The sequence below is a fragment of the Pagrus pagrus genome, assembly GCF_965226575.1.
Source record: "Pagrus pagrus genome assembly, chromosome: 16".
NCBI lineage: Eukaryota > Metazoa > Chordata > Actinopteri > Spariformes > Sparidae > Pagrus > Pagrus pagrus.
The window spans coordinates 21,247,825-21,268,656 of record NC_140200.1 but is presented as its reverse complement, the minus strand read 5'-3'; the positions used below and the strand labels follow the sequence as shown (position 1 = coordinate 21,268,656).

The following is a 20,832-nucleotide window of genomic DNA, read 5'->3' as shown; positions in this document are numbered from 1 at the left end:
GATTGGTTGAAGTTGGCCCTTGATAAACAGTTAAAGACAGATGGTCCATCCAGTCACCTGACAAGTATTTTTTGAGTTTCTGGAGGTTCTGTGCAACAAACCATGTGGTGCATCAGGTTAACAGGGTGGCCAAATGAGAGCTTTTCACATTCTTTTTCATGGGCAATATAAACAAGCCAAACAAAATACGTGCAAAACAATACATATAAATAATACACATATAATACAATAAAACAAACCACAACAAAAGCAGTCAAAAGGAAAAACATATCAACTGCTTCAAGATGACTATGAGCAGCAATTCTTTTATTTCTTTGGGGCATAAACATTTTATAGCTAGTTTAATTTCTGTATAAGAATGGTGATTTAAGAGGATTAAATGTAATAGTGACCCAACCGGCCTTCATGTGGGTTGCTAGGGCAAGGTGAGCCCAGGTGTGAATGGTTGTTAACCTGTCTGGGCAGAGAACAGTACTGCATTGTGGGTGGGTGATAAGTCATGTCTAAGGCCACCTCCTCTGTTCAAAGATGGTCATTCCAGTTTGACATAGACGGATTCCTTTACTCCTCTTTCAAACCATCTGTCTTCTCTGGCCAAAATGTTTACATTGTTGTTCTCAAAGGAATGATTTTTCTCCTTCAGATGTAAGTGGACAGCAGAGTCTTGACATGAGGGGTTGGCCCTCCCGAGTTGTGCCATTTGTTTATGGAGAGGTTGATTTGTCTCCCCAATGTACAGATCTGTGCAGTTCTAGCTGCAGTAAACAGCATAAACAACATTACTCTCGCTATGCCTGGGCTTTTTGACCTTAGGACGGACAAGTTTCTGCCTCGGCATGTTGCTAGGTTTGAAGTGAACCCAGGAGTTTCTCAGATATTCCCGTGACATAAGGAATGATGACCTGCTCTGGATCTTTGACAAGCTTTGGTCTAGTTTGGGTAACCACAGGTTTTAAGTGTTCCCCTGATGTGTTTCTGTTCCTTCTCCTTCCCCTCTGTCTTTGTGGGCACTGTCTAAGCCCAATGGGTTAGGGTTCTGATGACCCCCAGCTTGTGCGCCAGTGGGTGATGAGAGTCGAACAGCAAGTATTGATCTGTGTGTGTAGGGTTTCTGTGCCCCTTAATGTTGAGGCTTCTGTCTTCTTCAATGTGTACTGCACACAGTGCTAATGGCAGTGGCCTCTTTCAGTGGGATAACGCTCCCTGCCACACTGCAAAGAATAGTTCAGGAATGGTTTTAGAAAACACAACAATGAGTTGAATGAGTTGGGGGCCAAATCAACAAAGTGTTGATTAGGCCCCCAATTTCCCCAGATCTCAATCCAATCGAGCATCTGTAGGATGTGCCGGAGAAACACCTTCAGAAGTTTTGCGGAGTCCATGCCTCAACAGGTCAAAGCTGTTTTGGCAGCAAAAGGGGGACCAACACAATACTATGCAGGAGGTTATAGTGTTATGTCTGATCGGTGTAAATAAAATAAGAACAGATGTTATTAACAGCCAGCTAAGAGAGATGGCTAGAGACTGCACAATTTTGTGACTTGGCATGTTTTCTTATTATGTTGAGACATTATTTAGAGGCATCACATTCCTCCGAAAAACTCCTTACTACAGACACTGAAGAGTCCAACGACTGCAACAGAAACCCAGGATAGAGCGGTTCAGTGAATGTGGTGTTGAAGGTGTGGAGGTGGATCAGTGTGTTAGAGGAGACTCTGTAAAAGGACAGAGTGCCAGCAGGACAGTCCACATACACTGCTACTCTGTTGGAGGTGGGCAGGAGAGGGAGCACTGTTTCTCTGTCATTGTGCCAGACAGAGTAACCATCATCAGAGCACTTAAGACTCCAGGACTGTTGATTCCTTCCAAGCAGACAGACAGCACTGTTTCCTCTTCTTCTGATTCCCCTGTAAGTGACACCAATGCCAACCCAGCCTCTCCACTCAACTTCCCAATAATAGCGACCTGACAGAAAAGATCTACTCAGCAGTTGACAGCGATGAAATCTCTCTGGATGATCAGGATATGGCTGCTGCTTTTGTACTGTGGTCACCTTTCTGTTATTGTCGGACAGTTTGAGGTTCCTGCTTGCTGTGTTTGGATCGAGCTCAAGTTCACAGGCATCTGACGGAGAGAACACAATACAGCAGCAAATTATCATCTGACACCTACTGTGTTTGTTTGTTCACTTATGAAAACATGCTACAGTTCATCCATCTGGTCAGTAGAGCAGTTGAAAAAAACTGGGATTGTATATTTTCTGCTTTGACAGAAATTGTGTATTGTTTTGTTGTCATTAATAAAATTGAATACACACATTTTCTCAAACCAGGCCTTAAACTTTGCTCTCCACCATGGTCCACCCTGCAGGAAGAAGGACAGAGGGAATAATAAGCATTTCTCAACCCTCGCTTTGATTGATTTATCATTCAACATGAGTCCTAATTGCTTTTTTTAAAAAGTTTATTAATGTTATAGATAAACAATGCGTGAGCGTTACATACCTGAGAGTATCCAGTCTCCAGTGTGGATCCTGTAGTCCATTAGAAAGCAGCTTCACTTCTGTGTCTCCTAGATGATTGTAGCTCAGGTCCAGCTCTCTCAGATGGGAGGGGTTGGACCTAATAGCTGAGGCCAGAGAAACACAGCCTTCGCGTGTGATCAGACAGCCGGAAAGACTGCACACAAAGTGCGCGCGCGCACGCACACACACACACACACACACACACACACACACACACACACACACACACACACACACACACACACACACAGAACAAATTTAACTATGATTTCTTTATAATTTTTTAGAGTAGGGTTAACAGGCTTCTTAATACTTTATTTAGAGCAGGGTGTCTGTACAAATACCCCTCTCTCCCACAGAAAACACTGCTCCTGAAATGCTTTGTTAGTAGTCCCGCCTTTAATTCTGTGACTTTGTGACATCACAGAGTCATGCATTTGCATAATTTATGCCTCGCACTTAGCTTGGCATGTAAAAATTAATTTAGCCTTTCTGTTGTTGTTAGTGGTGCTGGATCAGGCATGTGTGAGCTGACCAATCAGAGCAGACTGGGTATTCAGGAGGGGGGGGCCTTAAAGAGACGGGAGCCAAAACAGAGTGTTTCAGATAGAGGTGGAACAACACAGTTTTTTTGAGCACTAAAGCATGTAAACCTGTTCTAGTAGCCATTACCATTTAGCCTGATTTATGGTTGGGTGCTTGATACCTTTGATAAATGCAGCTCAACAGAAATGACATATTTTAAAAATAAAAAAAGTTGCTGTTCAGTTTTTTCGTCTCTTGTCATGCAATTTTGCCATGCCGCAGACACCATCGTATTTTGTCACACAATGGGATCAGTTTGCTGTCAGAAAGATATATATATATATATATATATATATATATATATACAGATTAGAACGATTTAATAGCTTCACAATCTGGCTAGAGGAAAACATCTGGTTACCATGGAGAGGACTGAAACCCTTCCCCAAAGCATAAATTGAAAATATTGTGTGGCTCTTCAATTTCTGTCAAGCAACACTCATTAAAAAAGGTTGAGCACCCGACCATAAATCAGGCTTTAAGCTCTATGCATAGAAACATTTAAATTAGTTTAAACATTTAGACATTCAATCGTGTGTAAAACTCAGGGGTTTTCAAATTCTGAGACTGTGGGCCTACCCTAAGACAATGCTTGCAACCTTGGGGTGATCAGATAATTGTGGGGGAAAAAAACATGGTTTAGACAGGGGAACAGTTTTGACATTACATTCCCTGTACCAGTGATATCATTTGCCTTAAAAGAGATTTTATCAAGTGCGTTGTTGACAGTCAAAGTGTACATGAGTTCTGATTGGACATAACCCTCTTTTTCCAATGTGGCACTTTCAGGATGTTGTGTCTTGAAAGTCTCAGTGCTAGGAGGGTTGTGGACGCTGATTTGTTTGGGGGGCTAAAAAGGTTGAAGACAACTGCCAAAAAGACTCAACACTGAGCCAAGGTAGCCTAATATAACTATTTACTCAAACATAATCCTCCCAAGGCATTTTAGTTTCTGACTTTGGAAAAGTAGGAATAACAGTAAACTCTTCCCAAACTCCTGTACTTTATCTCTGAACTCTTTGAATCTCTTTGAGCAAATCACACACATTTTGGCTTTTCTAAGTGATAGTCTTTTGACAACGAATGTAGTAACTAATTCTCACTTCACTAAGCCTCCCCAAAAACAGTTCACACCACTTCCCCGTTTGAAAACCTCTGGTATAGCCAATATGTCAGGATCCTCACCGAAGAGTTTCCAGTGTACAGTGCGGACTCTCCAGCCCTGCAGAGAGGAGCTTAAGTCCCCGGTCCTTCAGGTCATTGTTACTCAGGTCTAGCTCTTTCAGACGAGAGAAAGGGGAGCTTAGAATTGAGGCCAGAGCTTCACAGCTTCTCCATGACAGGTTACAGCCACTCAGTCTAAGGAGAGATAAACGATTAATAAAAATAATTTCGTCAAAAGTAAAATATTTAACATATTTGATATTGTAGATATATCAGTTTTGATTACACCTACAGAGCTTTATTAGAGGCCTTGACCACTGGCAGCATCCTCAGAAAAGCCTCCTCTGACAATGAATATTTCTTCAGGTCAAACACATCCAGACTTTTTTCTGATGACAGTAAGATGAAGACCAGAGCTGAACACTGAGCAGGGGAGAGTTCATCTGTGGAGTGACGTCCTGAACACAGGTACTGTTGGATCTCCTCCTCTAGAGAATGATCATTCATTTCATTCAGACAGTGGAACAGATTGATGCTTCTCTCTGGAGACGGATGCTTCCTGATCCTCTTCTTGATGTACTCAACTGTTTTGTCTTTGGTCTTTGAGCTACTTCTTGTCTGTGTCAGCAGACCTTGTAGGAGAGTCTGATTAGGCTGCAGTGAAAGACCCAGGAGGAAACGGAGGAACAAGTCCAGGTATCCATTTTGACTCTTCAAGGCCTTGTCCACAGCACTCTGGTAGAGTTGTGTGGCTTTAGAGGTTTTTGTTAAAAGCACAGGCCTTTGGGATCTTGTTTTTTCTTCTGACAGCAGATTGACACCAGAGTTAAAGAATGTCAAGTGAACATGAAGAGCAGCCAGAAACTCCTGAACACTCAGATGGACGAAGCAGAACACCTTGTCCTGGTACAGTCCACTCTCTTCTTTAAAGATCTGTGTGAACACTCCTGAGCACACTGTGGCTGCTCTGATGTCAATACCACACTCTGTCAAGTCTGATTCATAGAAGATCAGGTTGCCTTTCTGCAGCTGCTCAAAAGCCAGTTTTCCCAGAGACATGATCATCTTCTTGCTCTCTGGACTCCAGTGTGGATCAGTCTCAGCTCCTCCATCATACTTGACATTCTTCAGCTTGGACTGAACCACTAGGAAGTGGATGTACATCTCAGTCAGGGTCTTGGGCAGTACTCCTTTTACTCTTGTTTTAATCACTTCAAGCAAGACTGTAGCAGCGACCCAGCAGAAGACTGGGATGTGGCACATGATGTGGAGGCTTCGTGATGTCTTGATGTGGGAGATGATCCTGTTGGCCTGCTCTTCATCTCTGAATCTCTTCCTGAAGTACTCGTCCTTTTGTTCATCAGTGAACCCTCTGACTTCTGTCACCACGTCGACACACTCAGGAGGGATCTGATTGGCTGCTGTAGGTCGTGTGGTTATCCAGAGGCGAGCAGAGGGAAGCAGTTTCCCCCTGATGAGGTTTGTCAGCAGCACACCCAATGAGGTGGACTCTGTGGCATCAGTGAGGATCTCAGTGTTGCGGAAGTCCAGAGGAAGTCGACACTCATCCAGTGCATCAAAGACGAACACGACCTGGAACTCTTCAAACCTGCAGATTCCTGCGTCTTTGGTTTCAGTAAAGAAGTGATGAACGAGTTCAATCAGGCTGAACTTTCTGTCTTTGAGCACATTCAGCTCTCTGAAAGTGAACGGAAATGTGAACTGTATGTCCTTGTTGGCTTTGTCTTCAGCCCAGTCCAGAGTGAACTTCTGCGTCAAGACTGTTTTCCCGATGCCAGCCACTCCCTTCGTCATTGCTGTTCTGATTGGTTCATCTCTTCCAGGTGAGGCTTTAAAGATGTCTTCACATCTGATTGTTGTTTCTTGTCTGGCTGGCCTCCAGGACGCTGTTTCAATCTGTCTGACCTCATGTTCTTCACTGACCTCTGCAGTCCTTCCCTCCGTGATGTAGAGCTCTGTGTAGACCTGGTTCAGAAGGGTTGGGTTCCCTGCCTTAGAAATACCCTCAAACACACACTGGAACCTCTTCTTCACATTGGACTTTAGTTTACGTTGGCACAAGGCAGCACTAGTTCCTGAATGAACAACACATAAAATTCACTGAAAAGATACAGTGAAATTGATTGATAGAAACAATTCAGTGTGGATGTGCACCAATCAAAAATTCCCAAACAGCCGATACAGAGAACTGTTCCCATAACAGTGATGTGAGGCTGTAACAATAGAATATTTCTGTTAGGTGGCCCATTAATATGATTTATTCATGATCATTTAAGCTTTTTGCAGATTTGAGTTACATTGATCTGCACTGTTAGAAAAAAAACTTATAACTACGATTTATATCGACCCAATCAGAGGTGATTGTAGAAAGATAAACCAATATAGTTGAAGTGACATGACGTCAACATTGTTTTGTCTTCACAATCTGTTTATAATGTTAATACAATTTTGAATGTTTTAAAGCAAAATAATGTAGTAATTAATATTTTCTGCGATTGGGCGCCCCAATGCATGAGTGCAACACAACTGTATAAGTACAAATCCTAGGTTTCTGTAACAACTTGCTAACTACAAACGTCATGACAATGTAATGGCATGAAAACTGATGTCTTGAAGTAAACATGCATGCTGAGGTGTTTTGCCACACCATAGTCAAAGTTTGCTCAAACGCTTCTCACAACTTTGCACAACAGAAACAGCACGCCAAGCTAATATAACCTGAACCAGAGACGATAACACCTGGCTATAACATGCAACCAGCTAAACTTCTGTTGACATGGGATGACTTGGTTTATGATCAAAAACTATTTTGTTCACAACCTTGCTAACACAGCCAAACATAAAGTAAGTGCAACAACACATGACCTAACTTAACAACACTACAATTTAACAGCAAGTCCAACTCTGTCTGTTGTGCAGCCTTTTTAACAAAGCTGCCGCCAACGATGGTCTCTTTTTAGTTTCCTCTGTCTCTTCACCTCTGTCATAATGTCCGTAGAGGCTGCTGAGCTCTGAGTCTGGTGCCCATTTAAGCCCTAGATCTGAAAACCTCCTCCTCTCCATGGTCCAAAGCTCCTGTGATAGCGGTGTATCCACCAACACTCTCCAGCGATACTCCGAGCAGAGTCAGCTAGCAAAGCTAATTTATAGCTACGGTACGCATTATTTACAGGCTGCTTTCAGGAAACTCATAAAATATTATCCAGTTTCACCAATATCAGCGATAGTTGTTGCCTTGTGTGATGTTCTGCCGTAAAGTGTTTAGCATTTTGATCCTACCTGAAAGTTACACAGTACAGAAACAACCGATCGCATATCGCATGTGGCTGAGACAGAGAGCACATTCACTCTATTACAAGCTACGATAACAAAACAATGAATTTGAAGCTCATTTTGTAGTTGCATAATGTTGCTTTGAACCGACATTCTGGCCACATCTTACATATAATTTTATATTGCCTTCACATTAAAATGCATTGCAGCGAGCCTCTCAGCGAACTCACATGGAATAGATTATATGTGAATATAGAATACGTCTAGCATTGATATTTAGGTATGAAATGGATTAATCTGTTCCCAGACGACATTATCCCTCTGAAATGTCTGATACAGAAAATTAATGTGAATAGGCTCTGAGCATGACAAAATGTTTTTAAATCTCTAATGGCGAATATTTAAAAAAAAATCCCTTGAAAATCTTACTGCTCTGCAGACGGTCAGCCAGCTCCTCCTGCTTCGTTCTCCTCAGAATATACAGTGTGATCTTCAGAAATGCCTCTCTGCTGCTCTTCCTCTCTTCATCCCTATCCCACAACTCCTCGTCCTCAGGACTGTGTAAGCATTCTGGGTAATCTGAACTCAGAATGTCTTGGAACTTCTTCAGTTCTTCCTTTACAAAACTGACAATGTTGCCCTCAAGCAGCTGGAATAGAATAATATTTAAATGGCAGTTTCAGTATAAACATCTGTAATGTATTGAAAGCCTGCTGGTTTAAGGAGTGCAGAGTAAAGACTGTTAGGATCATAAGTTCAGTATTTAGTTTGTGGCTATGTTTTTACATTTCATTAACACACCTTAAATATACAGTCCTGGTCTGTTTTGATCTTCTGGGCAGACGTACCACTGAGATCTTCTGAGCCCAACTGATAAAGTCTGAAAATATACACATATAATAAATATATAGAAATATACAAAATGTTATGTCATGTTGGACCCTGGCAGAAGCTGAACTCAATAATTCTACAGGAAATGTTACATTCAACATGTTCAAAGATGCAGGTAAAAACAGAGTGTTACACAAAATACAAGTATACAACATAACATAACGTATAATACAAGTCACCTGTGAATGGACTCAGATGACCTTTACATAATCCATTTTGAATTCTTACCCTTGATCAGAAGATGTATGTCCATCTTTGAACACAGTAGGACGATACATGGACCGATCACTCTTCATGGACACAGTCTAGTCCAGGTGAGTGCCGTCTCTGTGGGTCGATCCTGATAGAAACACAAAACTGAATAATTATTTAAAACTTAAAATGTCAATAAAATTCTTACTGATGAAGAACATATAATATTTTTGGAAATTATTTAATAATACTCTGTGACAACTAAACAATTCCTTGGAGATGTCTTCTGAAACAAGTATGAAACAAGCATGTTGGACTGTGTGTTCAGATTCTTTTTAGCAGCCTGTTGTGCCCAAGTTTGAGAACAAACCTACAAGTTCAATTTTTAAGGCCTTCAAATGATGGTGTTATTACAGCAATAAAGCTAAATCCTTTAGAATTAGTGATAAATACCAGTTAAATGCTCTTCATCTCATCCTAACTAGGCAGTTTTTCTCTTTGGTTTTATCTTCAGTCAACTCATGAGTGGATACATCAATCACCTGTGAATTTGCAAATTGTTTTCTAAGGGTTTGAACTTTGCAGTTACACCAGTGGAAGCCCACACATCATTCATGTTACTACTGTACATACTATACATTGTCTTTAGTCATGTTATATGACTTGACTGTACAATAAGAAAAATACTCATTTTGAATTCTTACCCTTGATCAGAAGATGTATGTCCATCTTTGAACATAGTAGGACGATACATGGACCGGTCACTCTTCATGGACACACAGTCTAGTCCAGGTGAGTGTGGTCTTTGTGGGTTGATCCTGATGGAAACACAAAACTGAATTATTATTTAAAGCTTCAAATGTCAATAAAATTCTTACCTTACTGATGAAAAACATATAATTGTTATCGGAAAGTACTTAATAATACTCTGTGACGACTAAACAACTTCCTCAGAGATGTCTTCTGAAACAAGTAAACAAGTATGTCTGACTGTGTTCAGATTTTTTTTAGCAGCCTCTTGTGCCCAAGTTCGAGAACAGACCTACAAGTTCAAGTTTTAAGGCAACTTAGCTAAGAAGGCCTTCAAAATTTGGCAAAATGTTCAACGTCCAATGTTTACACAGTAGTATTATCCTGAAATGTTTAAAACTGAAGTTGCCAGGAAGAGGATTTGCATTATTAATATATTCATTATTTTTAGTTTAAAATATCAGTGAATCTTTGTGTTTGAATTCGAAAAGATTGATATGAAGTCACCAGCAAGAGGATTAAATGCGATTTTTAAGAAGGCCTGATAAAACTTAGCAAAAAACACAATTACACTGCATAATTTTACCCTGATAGAAGAAGAAAAAACTAAATCAAATTCAAATTCTTTCCTGTATTATTTATTTTTTGACAACTTTTCTCTTCTCTCTACATTTGAACACAAATATCTGAACTGTCTCCTCCTCACATTACTTTAGTTTGATGCATTTGAGGGGAATTATGGATTATTTTTCGTTTGCATCATTGCACACCATCTCCCCAACATCACAAGACTGATTTCAACATCAGTGCATATCACACGCGGCAGACGTAGCGAAACGAAACAAAGGCATAAAAGATGTTAGAAGACGTAAACAGACAGAAACAGACTGGAATGGGGAGAAAAGGCGCGTTAGTGTCTTGTATCTGCAGAGACCCTGCAGCCCTCTGCCTAGATTTTTTTATTTTCTCACTTTTTTGTTCCTCGGGACGCTTTACCAACCCAAAATGTGGCTATTTGACATCCTGGGAATGAGACTCAACATGAACTGTCTTTGTGGTGTGTTTAGGAACAGCTGGGACAAATCCTACTGATTCTACCTTTAAGTTTAGTCTCTGAATTATATTAATATGACTTGAGCTTCAGTTAGCTTTGACCAGAAATGGCAAATGGTAGAAATGTCTTAATATGTCTTAAATTCTTCTACTTTTTTCCACAAGTATCTGTACTGGAAGTGTGTGGACTTCTGGTTTTTAGCTATCTAATACATTGTTAATTAAATGTAAATAAAAACCATTAAAACAAATCATGTGTGGTCCTCTCCCCTGTACAGTAAGAAACCCAATAATTTCTAATCCTCACCTTTGATCTGCTGAGTGGTGTCCATCTTTGAACACAGTAGGCCGATACATGGACCGGTCACTCTTCATGGACACACAGCTGGGTCCTGGTGTGTGTGGTCTCTCCTGCATCCTGATAGAAACACAAAAAAGATTAATCAATATTCATCCCAGTTGCCAGAATACAATGTTGGAATTGTATGTTTCTGGAAACCATGGATACATTAAATGTATGTATGTATCATATCACCATTTATACAGTATTGTTTTCAGGTATTTAAAAGAATATTTTCAGTTTTCACTCCAGTTTGGTTAGGGTTTGCCAACATAACTACCTGGTTAGGTTTTGGAAAAGATCATGGTTTGGATTAAAGTAATAATTCAATGTTTATTTTCTGTTTCCCACACAAACAGTGATGGTCACAAGAAATAAAAAATAAAAAAATCTCTGTTTAAAGTTACCAGGAACAAGACAGCCAATATGAGCCAACAAAACAGAGTTTTGGCAAGTTTTTAGGCATTTCCAGACCTAACCAGACCCTAACCAGCATTGTTAAAATATAAAATTAAAAACTGAAATGTAAAGTTGAAATGTAAATAATTTGTGAATAAGTAAAGTTTAACATATCCGTGTTTTGCAGAAATTTACAATGCCAACATTTATTCTGGCAACTGTGATTAAGATTTTAGGTAAATTACTTTACTTTTTTCCTTTATTTGGAGGTCAAACAGAATCATTCGAAGAGTACAATGCTATTATTACTGATAAAAAATTATGATGAATGAAATTATCACTGAGAGTGGTGAGAACACTTACATCTTAGGAAAGTTGGATGCAAATTTGCAGTTAAGGACAGTCAGAGATCCTTATCTGACTTCTGATTCATAGCTCCCACACCTTCACGCAAACACAACAACATGCTGAGTGAGCGGCACAACAAAGTTTACCTCACAGGACACATTAGTTCTCATATTGACCATTTTCATTATTATTCATTAATTATTGTAAACTGTAACATTGCTTTCAACACTTAAGGGGTAAAATGCACCTCTGCAACATTCATCCAAGCTATTTGGCCAGTACCTGCATTTTTAACTATCATGCAAATTTACAATTAAAGTAATGTATATTGTCATTACCACTGCACTGTAGTATTAAACACTAGACTCACTCAAGATTTCCAGCTGTTTTTGTGGCTATTTTTCATGGAGAGGCGGACCTTCTCTTTTTGAGGTGGCAAAACCAGTTTTTTTTTTCTAAAGAGACCTATGTAAGTCTTGGCATTTACCAAAAGTCAGTCACGTAACAGACTTATGAGAAGTTGATCCAAGCTGTCGGACCAGTTCAGTCACTCTCTGCTTTGTTCACCTCACAGATTATACCTCGCAAACTGTTGTTGATTCAACCTGAAAACCATCAACAAGTTATACAAGCAAGTTGTCATTGTTTTATTTTCAGCTCGGATAGAAATTCTTCATAGTATTTTACCTGCAAGCGTCAAATATTTTAAAACAACCAGTCGATTAACACCAAATGTGTTAATGAAGTCATCCGGATTTTCAGACATTAACGGACATATCTGGTAGCAGTCTCACTTGCTTTAAAAACACTTTCATAAAATGACGAAGCACTCAGAGAGAAGCAGCTGCTCATGCTGCTTTCATTGTCTGTCACGATGTGTACAGGGACAGTTTTGTTTTTTCCTGTTTTCTTTGCCTGCTGCCTGTGTGTTTACCTACCTCTTTCCCCCCTCCTTTTCCCTCACCCGATCCTTCCTACTGAATGTGTGTATGGTGTTACTGCTGAAGCAGAGAGACGCACCTGTTGATCATCAACTGCCTCTACATAACCCTGGTCTCACCTCTCTTCGGTTCCAGATTGTTCCGTCTCATCCGTTGACACTCCAGCTCAATTCAAGTAAAAATCTTGTGCTTTTCATCTCTTTTGGATCATTCCCTGTTTTTTGTGACAATGTTTTTGCTTGGCTCACGTGCGGATAGCTCAGCCGTCTCTGGGCTCAGCAATCAGCTCGGCTGCCTTCACCTGCTCACCTGTGATTTCTGTTCCTCTCTGCTGGGAACAAAGTGAGATCACTCCACTCTGGCTCCTAGCTCAACCTGTTCACCTGCTTGCCCTCGTCCTCATCAAATTCCCATTTTGTGAAAACAAACCTTTTAACCTGTTGCCAGCAACCAAAAAAAACCGAAAAACAGTCCCAGTCTAAAAAAAAGATCATAATCACAGTCAGAAGAGGTATCACTTACCCAAAGTGTGAATACATGGCATCCTAGATTTCGATAAAACTCTGTGTCACCTGCTGAACTTCCTTCAGGTCATCTTACAAACACTTTTCACCTCAATGTGCTTTCACAGTCTTTGCTTTGCAATTGACTCGAGGATGCTGTCGTTTCCTATTGGAGCCTAAAGACAAATCGCAGTCAAGTGAAAACCAGTCCAAACAGGTTTAATCAGATCATTTGTTTTATTCCCGTCCTTGGCCTGCCTACGTGTCAGGTATTTTTACAGTAAGTGCTTTCAGTCTTTGAATAAGGTGGCGACAGGCTTTTCACCCAACCTTTGAGTATCGGTACACACTTTTGTAGAAACAAGTGTGTTCAACCTACACTGAAATCTTTATAATTCTTACAACACTAAACAATCAAGCTAAAGTTGTAGTCCCTTGAATAGTAGAGGGTAGGGGAAATACTTTTTGAGACTCTGATAGAGTACCAAACTCTCAACATCTATTTCCTCAAGCCAAATGAATCAGAAGTGGCTGTTCCTGCCTGAAAAGTGTAAGTCACTTCAGCTAAAGTATTCAGCACTGTCACTTCACGCGAAGCAGTTCTGAATTGTTAGCATTACCATGTTCACTTCAATTTGATTTCTTAGAAAAATACAGATGGACTGGACTTGTGTTGTCAAACTTTCCTTTCTATCAAGTCTTCTAGACCGACAAATGCCTGCTGTATCTTTAAACAAGATAACAAATTTAGCAAAGATGAAAACAGTGGCATTTCTTTTCCACATAGTGCACTTGGTCTTGATCCATCTAGGGCCTGCCAATGCACTAATCTTAAAATTAACCCATCCAGATTGTGCCTCTGTCTCTGGGGTTGACTCCTAAACAGCTTCTGTCTCATATCTGCCTAAAAGTCTTCTGTTGCTGCACCTTTATCTGTTCTGTAGATTCTTGGAATCATTTTGTGTTCAAGAGTCTCACACACTCTCAAAAGAAATCATCTGGGGATATTTTATATATTATGAATACATCACATGCAACCAACAATGAATATATCTGCAAATCCAAAGCCTGATATACCTTGTTGTTGTTTTTAGAAAGCTGGGGAGTGTGCCAAGGCACACGTAGAGCAACATTAAAAATTGGCATTTTGTGTGATTTGGCGCCCCCTACAGTTTCTGAGTGCAACACCACTGTAAATACAAATCCCAGGTCTGTAACAGTTTGTCAGATGGGATGTAGGTGCCAACTACAAACAAAACTCATTACATCAGAACAATGTTATGTGTTGAAAACTTGCATGTATGTAACGCTGTGATCCTCTCACTGAAGTTATAGTGCAGAAACAAGTGACAGACATCATTCACCCTGTTACAAGACAGTGTACCATCAACATGATTCTGAAGCTGATATTTTAAGGTAAAACGTTACATAATGTTGCTTTGGTGGCACGTGGTGGACCAACACCTTACTAAGACGCTGCATGTTGGCATTTCCTTTAAATGTGTCTCTCGTCTGAATGTTCAAAAATAAAATAGGAAAAAAAGGAAGCTGTTACGTCTCCAAAACTTTTTATTTTTCTGCAGACCCACCAAAAAAGGGAAATGAAAGCTGCAAAATCATTAAGTTACTGCAAGTAACTTCCTAAAAAAAGATGACGGAGTAATCGGCTCACAAAGCACTAAAACGCCATCATGTCTTATGAAGGCTCGCCAGCAGGTGATCTGTCTTGGTTGAATATTAAGTTGTTTTATTTTGTTTTATTTTGTTTTTGACATATTTCTTTTTTAATCTTGTTTGTGTTTAGATCTCACGTTCAAGCCTTCACACACACACATACCCCCCCCCCCCTCCCACTGACAGAAGTTAAGTTAAGCAACCAGGAGGAAATGACACTTACATTTCATCAGAAAGTAAGAATACTTCATTTGTGAGGAAACTGAAGATCATTCAGCACTGAAGGTGACAGAGAGCAGAATGTCTGCCTTCAGAGGGATTCATACGTATCTGCTGCTGCTTCATTTGACAGGTAAGACAGTATTTAAAGATGCAGATATTCGAGACAGAACAAGACATTTGCTCACCAAAGACGGGCAGTTATTTCTGTTCGTATTTCTCTTTCATTTCCTCCACAGCTGTAACTGGACAGTATACGGCCTTTGTTGTCAGAGATGGAGACGGGGTCACTTTGCCTTGTGAAAATGTGACATACAACCAGAATGAGTGTAAACATACAAGCTGGCTCTTCACCGGTGCAGGAAATACATCAACCGTAGAGCTGGTCACACTTGGGCAGGTTGGGGAATATGCTGGAGCTAAATCAGACCGACTGAGTGTTGCAGAGAGCTGTTCTCTGGTTATAAAGACGGTCACAGTCGAGGATGTCGGTCGTTACAGCTGCAGACAGTTCAACAAATCAAGACAACAACAGGGTCCAGACGCTCATGTTTATCTGTCTGTTATTATCAGTGAGTATTTACAACTTAATGTTTTCATCATTCATCATCTTAAACTTCTTGTGAGAACAAAATACTGAAACATCACCATAATTATGATTACAGTGATGATTACTCTCACAATATCTCCACCAGGGTCTGAATACAACAACAGTGATACCGTGACTTATTCCTGCTCTGTGACGACATATAGATGGTGCACACAGAGAGTGAAGTGGCTGTTTAAGGGTCAATACATCACAGATGTGAAGACGAACCAGTCATACTGCTCGACCAGTGTGACCTTAAAGACTTCTCATGACATTCACACATCAGGGTCTGGATCACTTATGTGTGAGGCCACTGATGTTTACACTGGAAGAGTGCAGGTGTTTACCTTCGGCCTTCAGTCCTCAGGTGAGAATCTGATGGGCTGTTCATTGATTTCAAGATTGATATTATTCTGATTGAGTTGCTGAAATGGGTAAACACGAGGCTCATGTGTTTTTGCCTTTTGTTGTCCAGGTGATGATGCGACAACAGTGAGAACAACAGACGAGAGTCCAAAAGCAAAAGGTAAGGACTGAATATTTAGCATCTCTCACTTTTTTCTCTGTGCTGTTGAGGTCAAATGTATGAATGTCAGACTGACACCTAATATACACTCCACTGTGCATGATGCATTACTTGATGATGCAGTTTTACCAACGGAAAAAAAAGGAACATATTGACCACATGTTCCTCTTTTCAGGATTTAAATAACCTAGTGTCGTATCAAATTATGCAATAGCTATTTATGCCCATTTTAAAGGTGCAATATGTAAGAATTTTGTTTTGAAACATTCAAAATGTTATTAAAAAAACTAACATTATCGACAGAATTTGAAGAAATAACAGTTTTGATGTAATGGCAAAGCCATCTATGTATTGGGTTGCAGAGATATCTATTGAAGTTAGCATGTTAACCAGTTGGCCTGAAAACCTCTTTCTCCCACCCTTTCAAAAGTCCTGTACTAGCGCTGTGAACACCAACAGTCTGGCTAGCTGCCAAGCTAACTGAGCTAACAAGCTAACAGTAGCTACACTGTTATGGCGTCGCTCCCCACCAACATTCCTCTCTGGGTCTCCTCCATCCCTAACCTGAAAACCTCCTCCTACCCACTGTCCAAAGCTCCTATATTAGCGCTGTTAACATCACCGACACTCCCCCAGTACTCCAAGCTCCTTGTCCAGATTGCTAGCTGCACTGCTAATTGAGCTAACTAGCTAACGGTGGCCATTACTGCGCAACTAATACTTCTCGTGCTGTGGACCAATGTAGCTGTTACACCTTTTAATGTGAGACTGGGTTGATTTAAAGCAGAACAGGAAGCTGCAGCCAAAACATTTTTAACATTTTTATTATCTTTCCAGTCTGGTGGAGATATGTCACTGTGTCAGTGGGTTTAGCATTGCTCATAACGTTTGTTGTGGCAGTCAACATGTGGACGAGAACCAAAGGTGAGAACCTTAAACTTTTATATAGAAAAAATTTGATAAATGTAGGTCTTCCCTGTGAAAGCTATTGGCTGTCTTTTGTCTTTTCAGGGTCCAAAACCCAGATTGCTGAGAACGTGGTGAGTTTTAAAGCTGAATAACATTTTTACAAGTTTCAGTTTTATGTTGTAACATAACTTTGCCTTTAGTCTGCTTAGGTTTAGCCACAAAAACCACATAGTTAGGGTTATGAAAAGATCATACTTTGGCTTACCTGGTGCTGTCGCCACAAACACAGCCGGAAATTGTCTGAATGTCTCGTTAAAAGTATCCGGTGGTTTCAAGCTTACAAATGTTGAAACACAGTCTTGAACAGTGGTCTCTGGCTTGTCAGCCTTCTCACTAAACTGTAATGACTGTCTCAATCGCCCTGGGAACTCTGTTGCTAAGTAACCTAAGAAAACCCATATCTTTCTACAGCTACATATCTTTACTTTAGAAACAGTGCTCATTACCTCTTACTAATACTACTTTTCATGAATCCAGAAGTTCTCTCTCTTAACTTTTTCCACAGGTGAACAACTATGAAGATGATGGCACGGAGGAATATGAAAACATGTAAATTCAACATCCACAGAGTGTGAGCGCTGCTTGCGTTGCACTGAGGAAGAGGACGTCCTTCCAGCCACTGCTGTGACCTCAGCTTGTGCCAAATTAGCTTCAACCTGAACTGAGTAATGTGACACCTGCTTAAGTGATAGGCACTGGATGTGTTTCCATCATGAAGATGTAGAAAATAAGTTGTGATGTCAGAATCAGTCTTAACCACAGTCAACACTTCTGCAAACTAAACAGGCTCAGAGAGCAGCTGAATGTGCCAGTGTGTAGGCATAAAGCTATGTGTGTACTTGTATATTTGGTTATTACATGTGTATTTTTTATTCAAATGTGTTTATTTATGTCCTAGTTTTCTCTTCTGATTCTAAACCTTCCCATGAAGTCAAAATTGATGTCTAAGTGTTTTTATCACCTCATCGCTTGCTCTATATCTCACCTGTAAGCCAGTTTTAGGCCCAATGGCTAAAAAGTAGATTTTTTGGTATATTTAGAGGTATTATAAAGAGAATATTGCCTGGAAAGCAATCAAAAATAGTGTTGAAGACTCATCCTGCACTCGGGGGTGTATACATATTTTTTGTCCATTAGCTGCATTTTTAATTTTTATGATGTTGTCATGGATGTATAAAAATAGAGACACTTGGCTTGTTTCTGGAGACCTGGAGGTGATTTATGAAGTTTACATGAAGCTTTGTTGCAAAAGTGACCGCTAACTGCTGCTATATGCAGCTGACATTAGTAAGTTAGCACAGTAAGCTGTGTGTCATGGTCCTCGGTTGTAGTTCAGTTGACTTCCTGTTTTATGTTGAAAGTTTATCCCCATGTGTCTTGTTTTACTTTATACTTCCTGTATGTGTCTGTCTTCCTGCCCCTTGTACACCTGTTTCTCATTTGTTCATTAGCAGTTGTGCATTAAGTATTGTAAGTCTGTGTTTTTCCTTTGTTCATCATGGGTTCATTTGTTTTCATCGGTCCTCATATGTTCCCTGTGTTCGTGATTTGTTCGTCATGACTTTTTGATTGATCCCCTGTTTATGTAATACTAATTGTCCATGGTGCGTTTTTGTTACCTGCATTTTGGATTTTTGGACCTCAGCTGTGTTATTAAAGCTCGCCTTTTTTTGTTCAACCTGCCTGCCTGTTTGGGTCTTTTTTTGATGAACTGTGACACCATGCAGCGGCCATGTTCACTGGCACCTGGCAGCCCAGCCAGAGTCGGTAGACAGCTAGCTTCACTGGGGGGGGCTAACTGTCTGTTTTTACAGGTAATGCGTAACTGTGGCAAAGCAAATAACACTTGATTTGCAGTTTCATGGAACCTTTAATACTGCAAACACCTGTTGTAAGATAAAGTGTTGCAAAACTGATCGACCTTGCTGAATGAGAAGTTTTCATGCTCACTCAACAGCTTGACTAAATTAATGCAGAATATGGATTTAAGGCTCCATCTGTATCCATATCTGATGTTGAGCTTAAATAGGTCTTGAAAATATGCAGTTTTAACACACAAACCAGTACCACAGGTGACGCAAGTTTTGAGTGAATGTGCATTTGGCCTCCTAGCTGGATGTTTATTTCACTACCATAGGACGTCTTCAGAGTTATTTTTAAGAATTTGGCAAGATTATCTGACAAACGTCTGAGGGAAGCTCTTCTGCATACTTGTCGTCTTCACCAGGGTCTTAACCTGACTGCAGTCTGCTGTAACACAGGCCAGTCTCCAGGATAAAATGGTAGCAGTATATTACTTGACTTTCACATCATGAGGTGGAGGTTCGAGTTTGCATTTCGGCATTTGGAAGTGTAAAACCCCCAAGATATTTTTCAAGGAGACCTCAGGACATTTTCAGATGTGTTTGTGGCGAGCGAAAGAGGTATTTCAGGCCAAACCATGATTTTTTTCCTAAGCAGAGCATGAGCACAGCGTTGTGACAAGAGAGCAATAAAAACATACGTAAAAGTTAAAGCTCTGACTCAACTGTAGTTTTGCAGAAACCAAATTAGCTTACATTTATTCTGGCTATTGGGTTGCAGAATTCTTGCTTTTACTAATATAAGCTTCCCTCACACATCAGCAATACAGCAGCAGGTGAGAAAACAGACTGAGGTCATTGTGAAAAACCGACCTACTACTCAAATACACACACATAAAGAGAGACCACAACACAATATCACAAACTACACTACAGGGTTTTCTCTGTTCAGTTGGCCACTTTTCTTCATATACTGTATGCATCAAATGTAAAAGTTAAAATGTTACAACAATAAATTCAGAAAATAGAAGCTGAGATCAGAGATAAATTTAACACCAAGCTGAGGTGAGAAAACAGACTGAGGTCATTGTGAGAAACTGACTTCATACTTATCACAGGAAGCAGAGGCTATATTAGTTTTTTAAGAAGCAGCACATTAAAGATTGACAGTTGAGAGTGTGAGACCAAGAGAGAAGCACAATGGCTGAATTCAGGTGGATTATGTTTCCTTTATTTCTGATGCTGGTGTTCAGTTTGACAGGTAAGGATACGAAACTGCATAATAACTTCATATCTCCTCATTTTTTTCTTTTAACCAGGACTGCCCAGTTTTGTTTGTAACATGTTGAGTATAGTGAACACTTGGAAACCAAAACTGAGGCACATTTAAACTCTGGTTGTGTCTAAAATTATAGTCACACAAAGTGACAAACAGTCATTTACATGTTTCAGTTTATTATTCATATTTACCTCTGTTTTTGTCAACAGCCGGAACAAGGAAACATTCCTCTGTCGCTGTCAGAGTTGGAGATGACGTCACTTTGTCTTGTGAAAATGTGAAACATGAAGAGGAGAGGTGTGACAGTACTACCTGGATCTTCAGTGATTCAACAAATGTAGTAACGCTGTTTGAGTATGGGCAGATTCACAAAGAAGCCCAAACTAAATCAGACAGACTGAGTGTTAGAGAGAACTGTTCTCTGGTTCTGAAGAAGGTCACTGTCGAGGATGGTGGTCTCTACACCTGCAGGCAGTATAAATCAGGAGAACAACAAGGTCCAGGCACTAATGTTCTTCTGTCCATTGTCACCGGCGAGTATTTAATAATGTCATAATGTTTTCAGCTCAAACTGTCTCATTAGAGCAACATACTGAAACATTAATCATGATTACAGTGATGAAGTAAATTTTACTCTCTGTTGTCTTTTTCTCACAATACAATATCTGCATCTTCATCAGTGACTGAACATAAGGACAATGATGAGGTGACGTTGTCCTGCTCTGTGTCGTCTCGTGGACGGTGTGGCCACAGACTGAAGTGGCTGTATGAGGGTAAAGATGTGGCTGAA

At 40.2% G+C, this 20,832-nt stretch overlaps 2 protein-coding genes across 3 annotated transcripts; one reads left to right on the top strand and one right to left on the bottom strand.

Moving 5' to 3' along the window:
• Positions 1-458: 458 nt before the first annotated feature.
• On the bottom strand, positions 459-10,870 carry LOC311271376 (protein NLRC3-like; the record flags this gene model as incomplete). Its single annotated transcript, XM_084377017.1, has 9 exons — positions 459-2,124; positions 2,318-2,364; positions 2,505-2,678; positions 4,295-4,468; positions 4,566-6,369; positions 7,997-8,216; positions 8,369-8,447; positions 9,355-9,468; positions 10,761-10,870. The coding sequence occupies 9 exons, from the start codon at positions 10,868-10,870 to the stop codon at positions 1,571-1,573; spliced, it is 3,276 nt and encodes a 1,091-aa protein (XP_084233143.1). The 3' UTR covers positions 459-1,570.
• A 3,980-nt stretch (positions 10,871-14,850) lies between these two features.
• LOC311271259 (uncharacterized protein) lies at positions 14,851-18,602 on the top strand. Of its 2 annotated transcripts, XM_084376859.1 has the most exons (7): positions 14,851-15,010; positions 15,117-15,449; positions 15,573-15,833; positions 15,942-15,992; positions 16,830-16,916; positions 17,004-17,032; positions 17,467-18,602. In XM_084376859.1, exons 1-7 carry the CDS (start codon positions 14,959-14,961, stop codon positions 17,512-17,514), a joined length of 861 nt encoding a protein of 286 aa, XP_084232985.1. In that variant the 5' UTR covers positions 14,851-14,958; the 3' UTR covers positions 17,515-18,602. The 2 variants fall into 2 exon arrangements, with proteins under 2 accessions (XP_084232985.1, XP_084232986.1); XM_084376860.1 differs by lacking the exon at positions 16,830-16,916.
• The last annotated feature ends 2,230 nt before the right edge of the window (positions 18,603-20,832 follow it).

Coding starts and splice junctions, on each gene's coding strand:
- LOC311271259 (XM_084376859.1), top strand. CDS start 14,959: ATGTCTGCCTTCAGAGGGATTCATACGTATCTGCTGCTGCTTCATTTG. Junction 16,917..17,003: donor CATGTGGACGAGAACCAAAG/GTGAGAACCTTA, acceptor TTGTCTTTTCAG/GGTCCAAAACCCAGATTGCT. Junction 17,033..17,466: donor CCCAGATTGCTGAGAACGTG/GTGAGTTTTAAA, acceptor CTTTTTCCACAG/GTGAACAACTATGAAGATGA.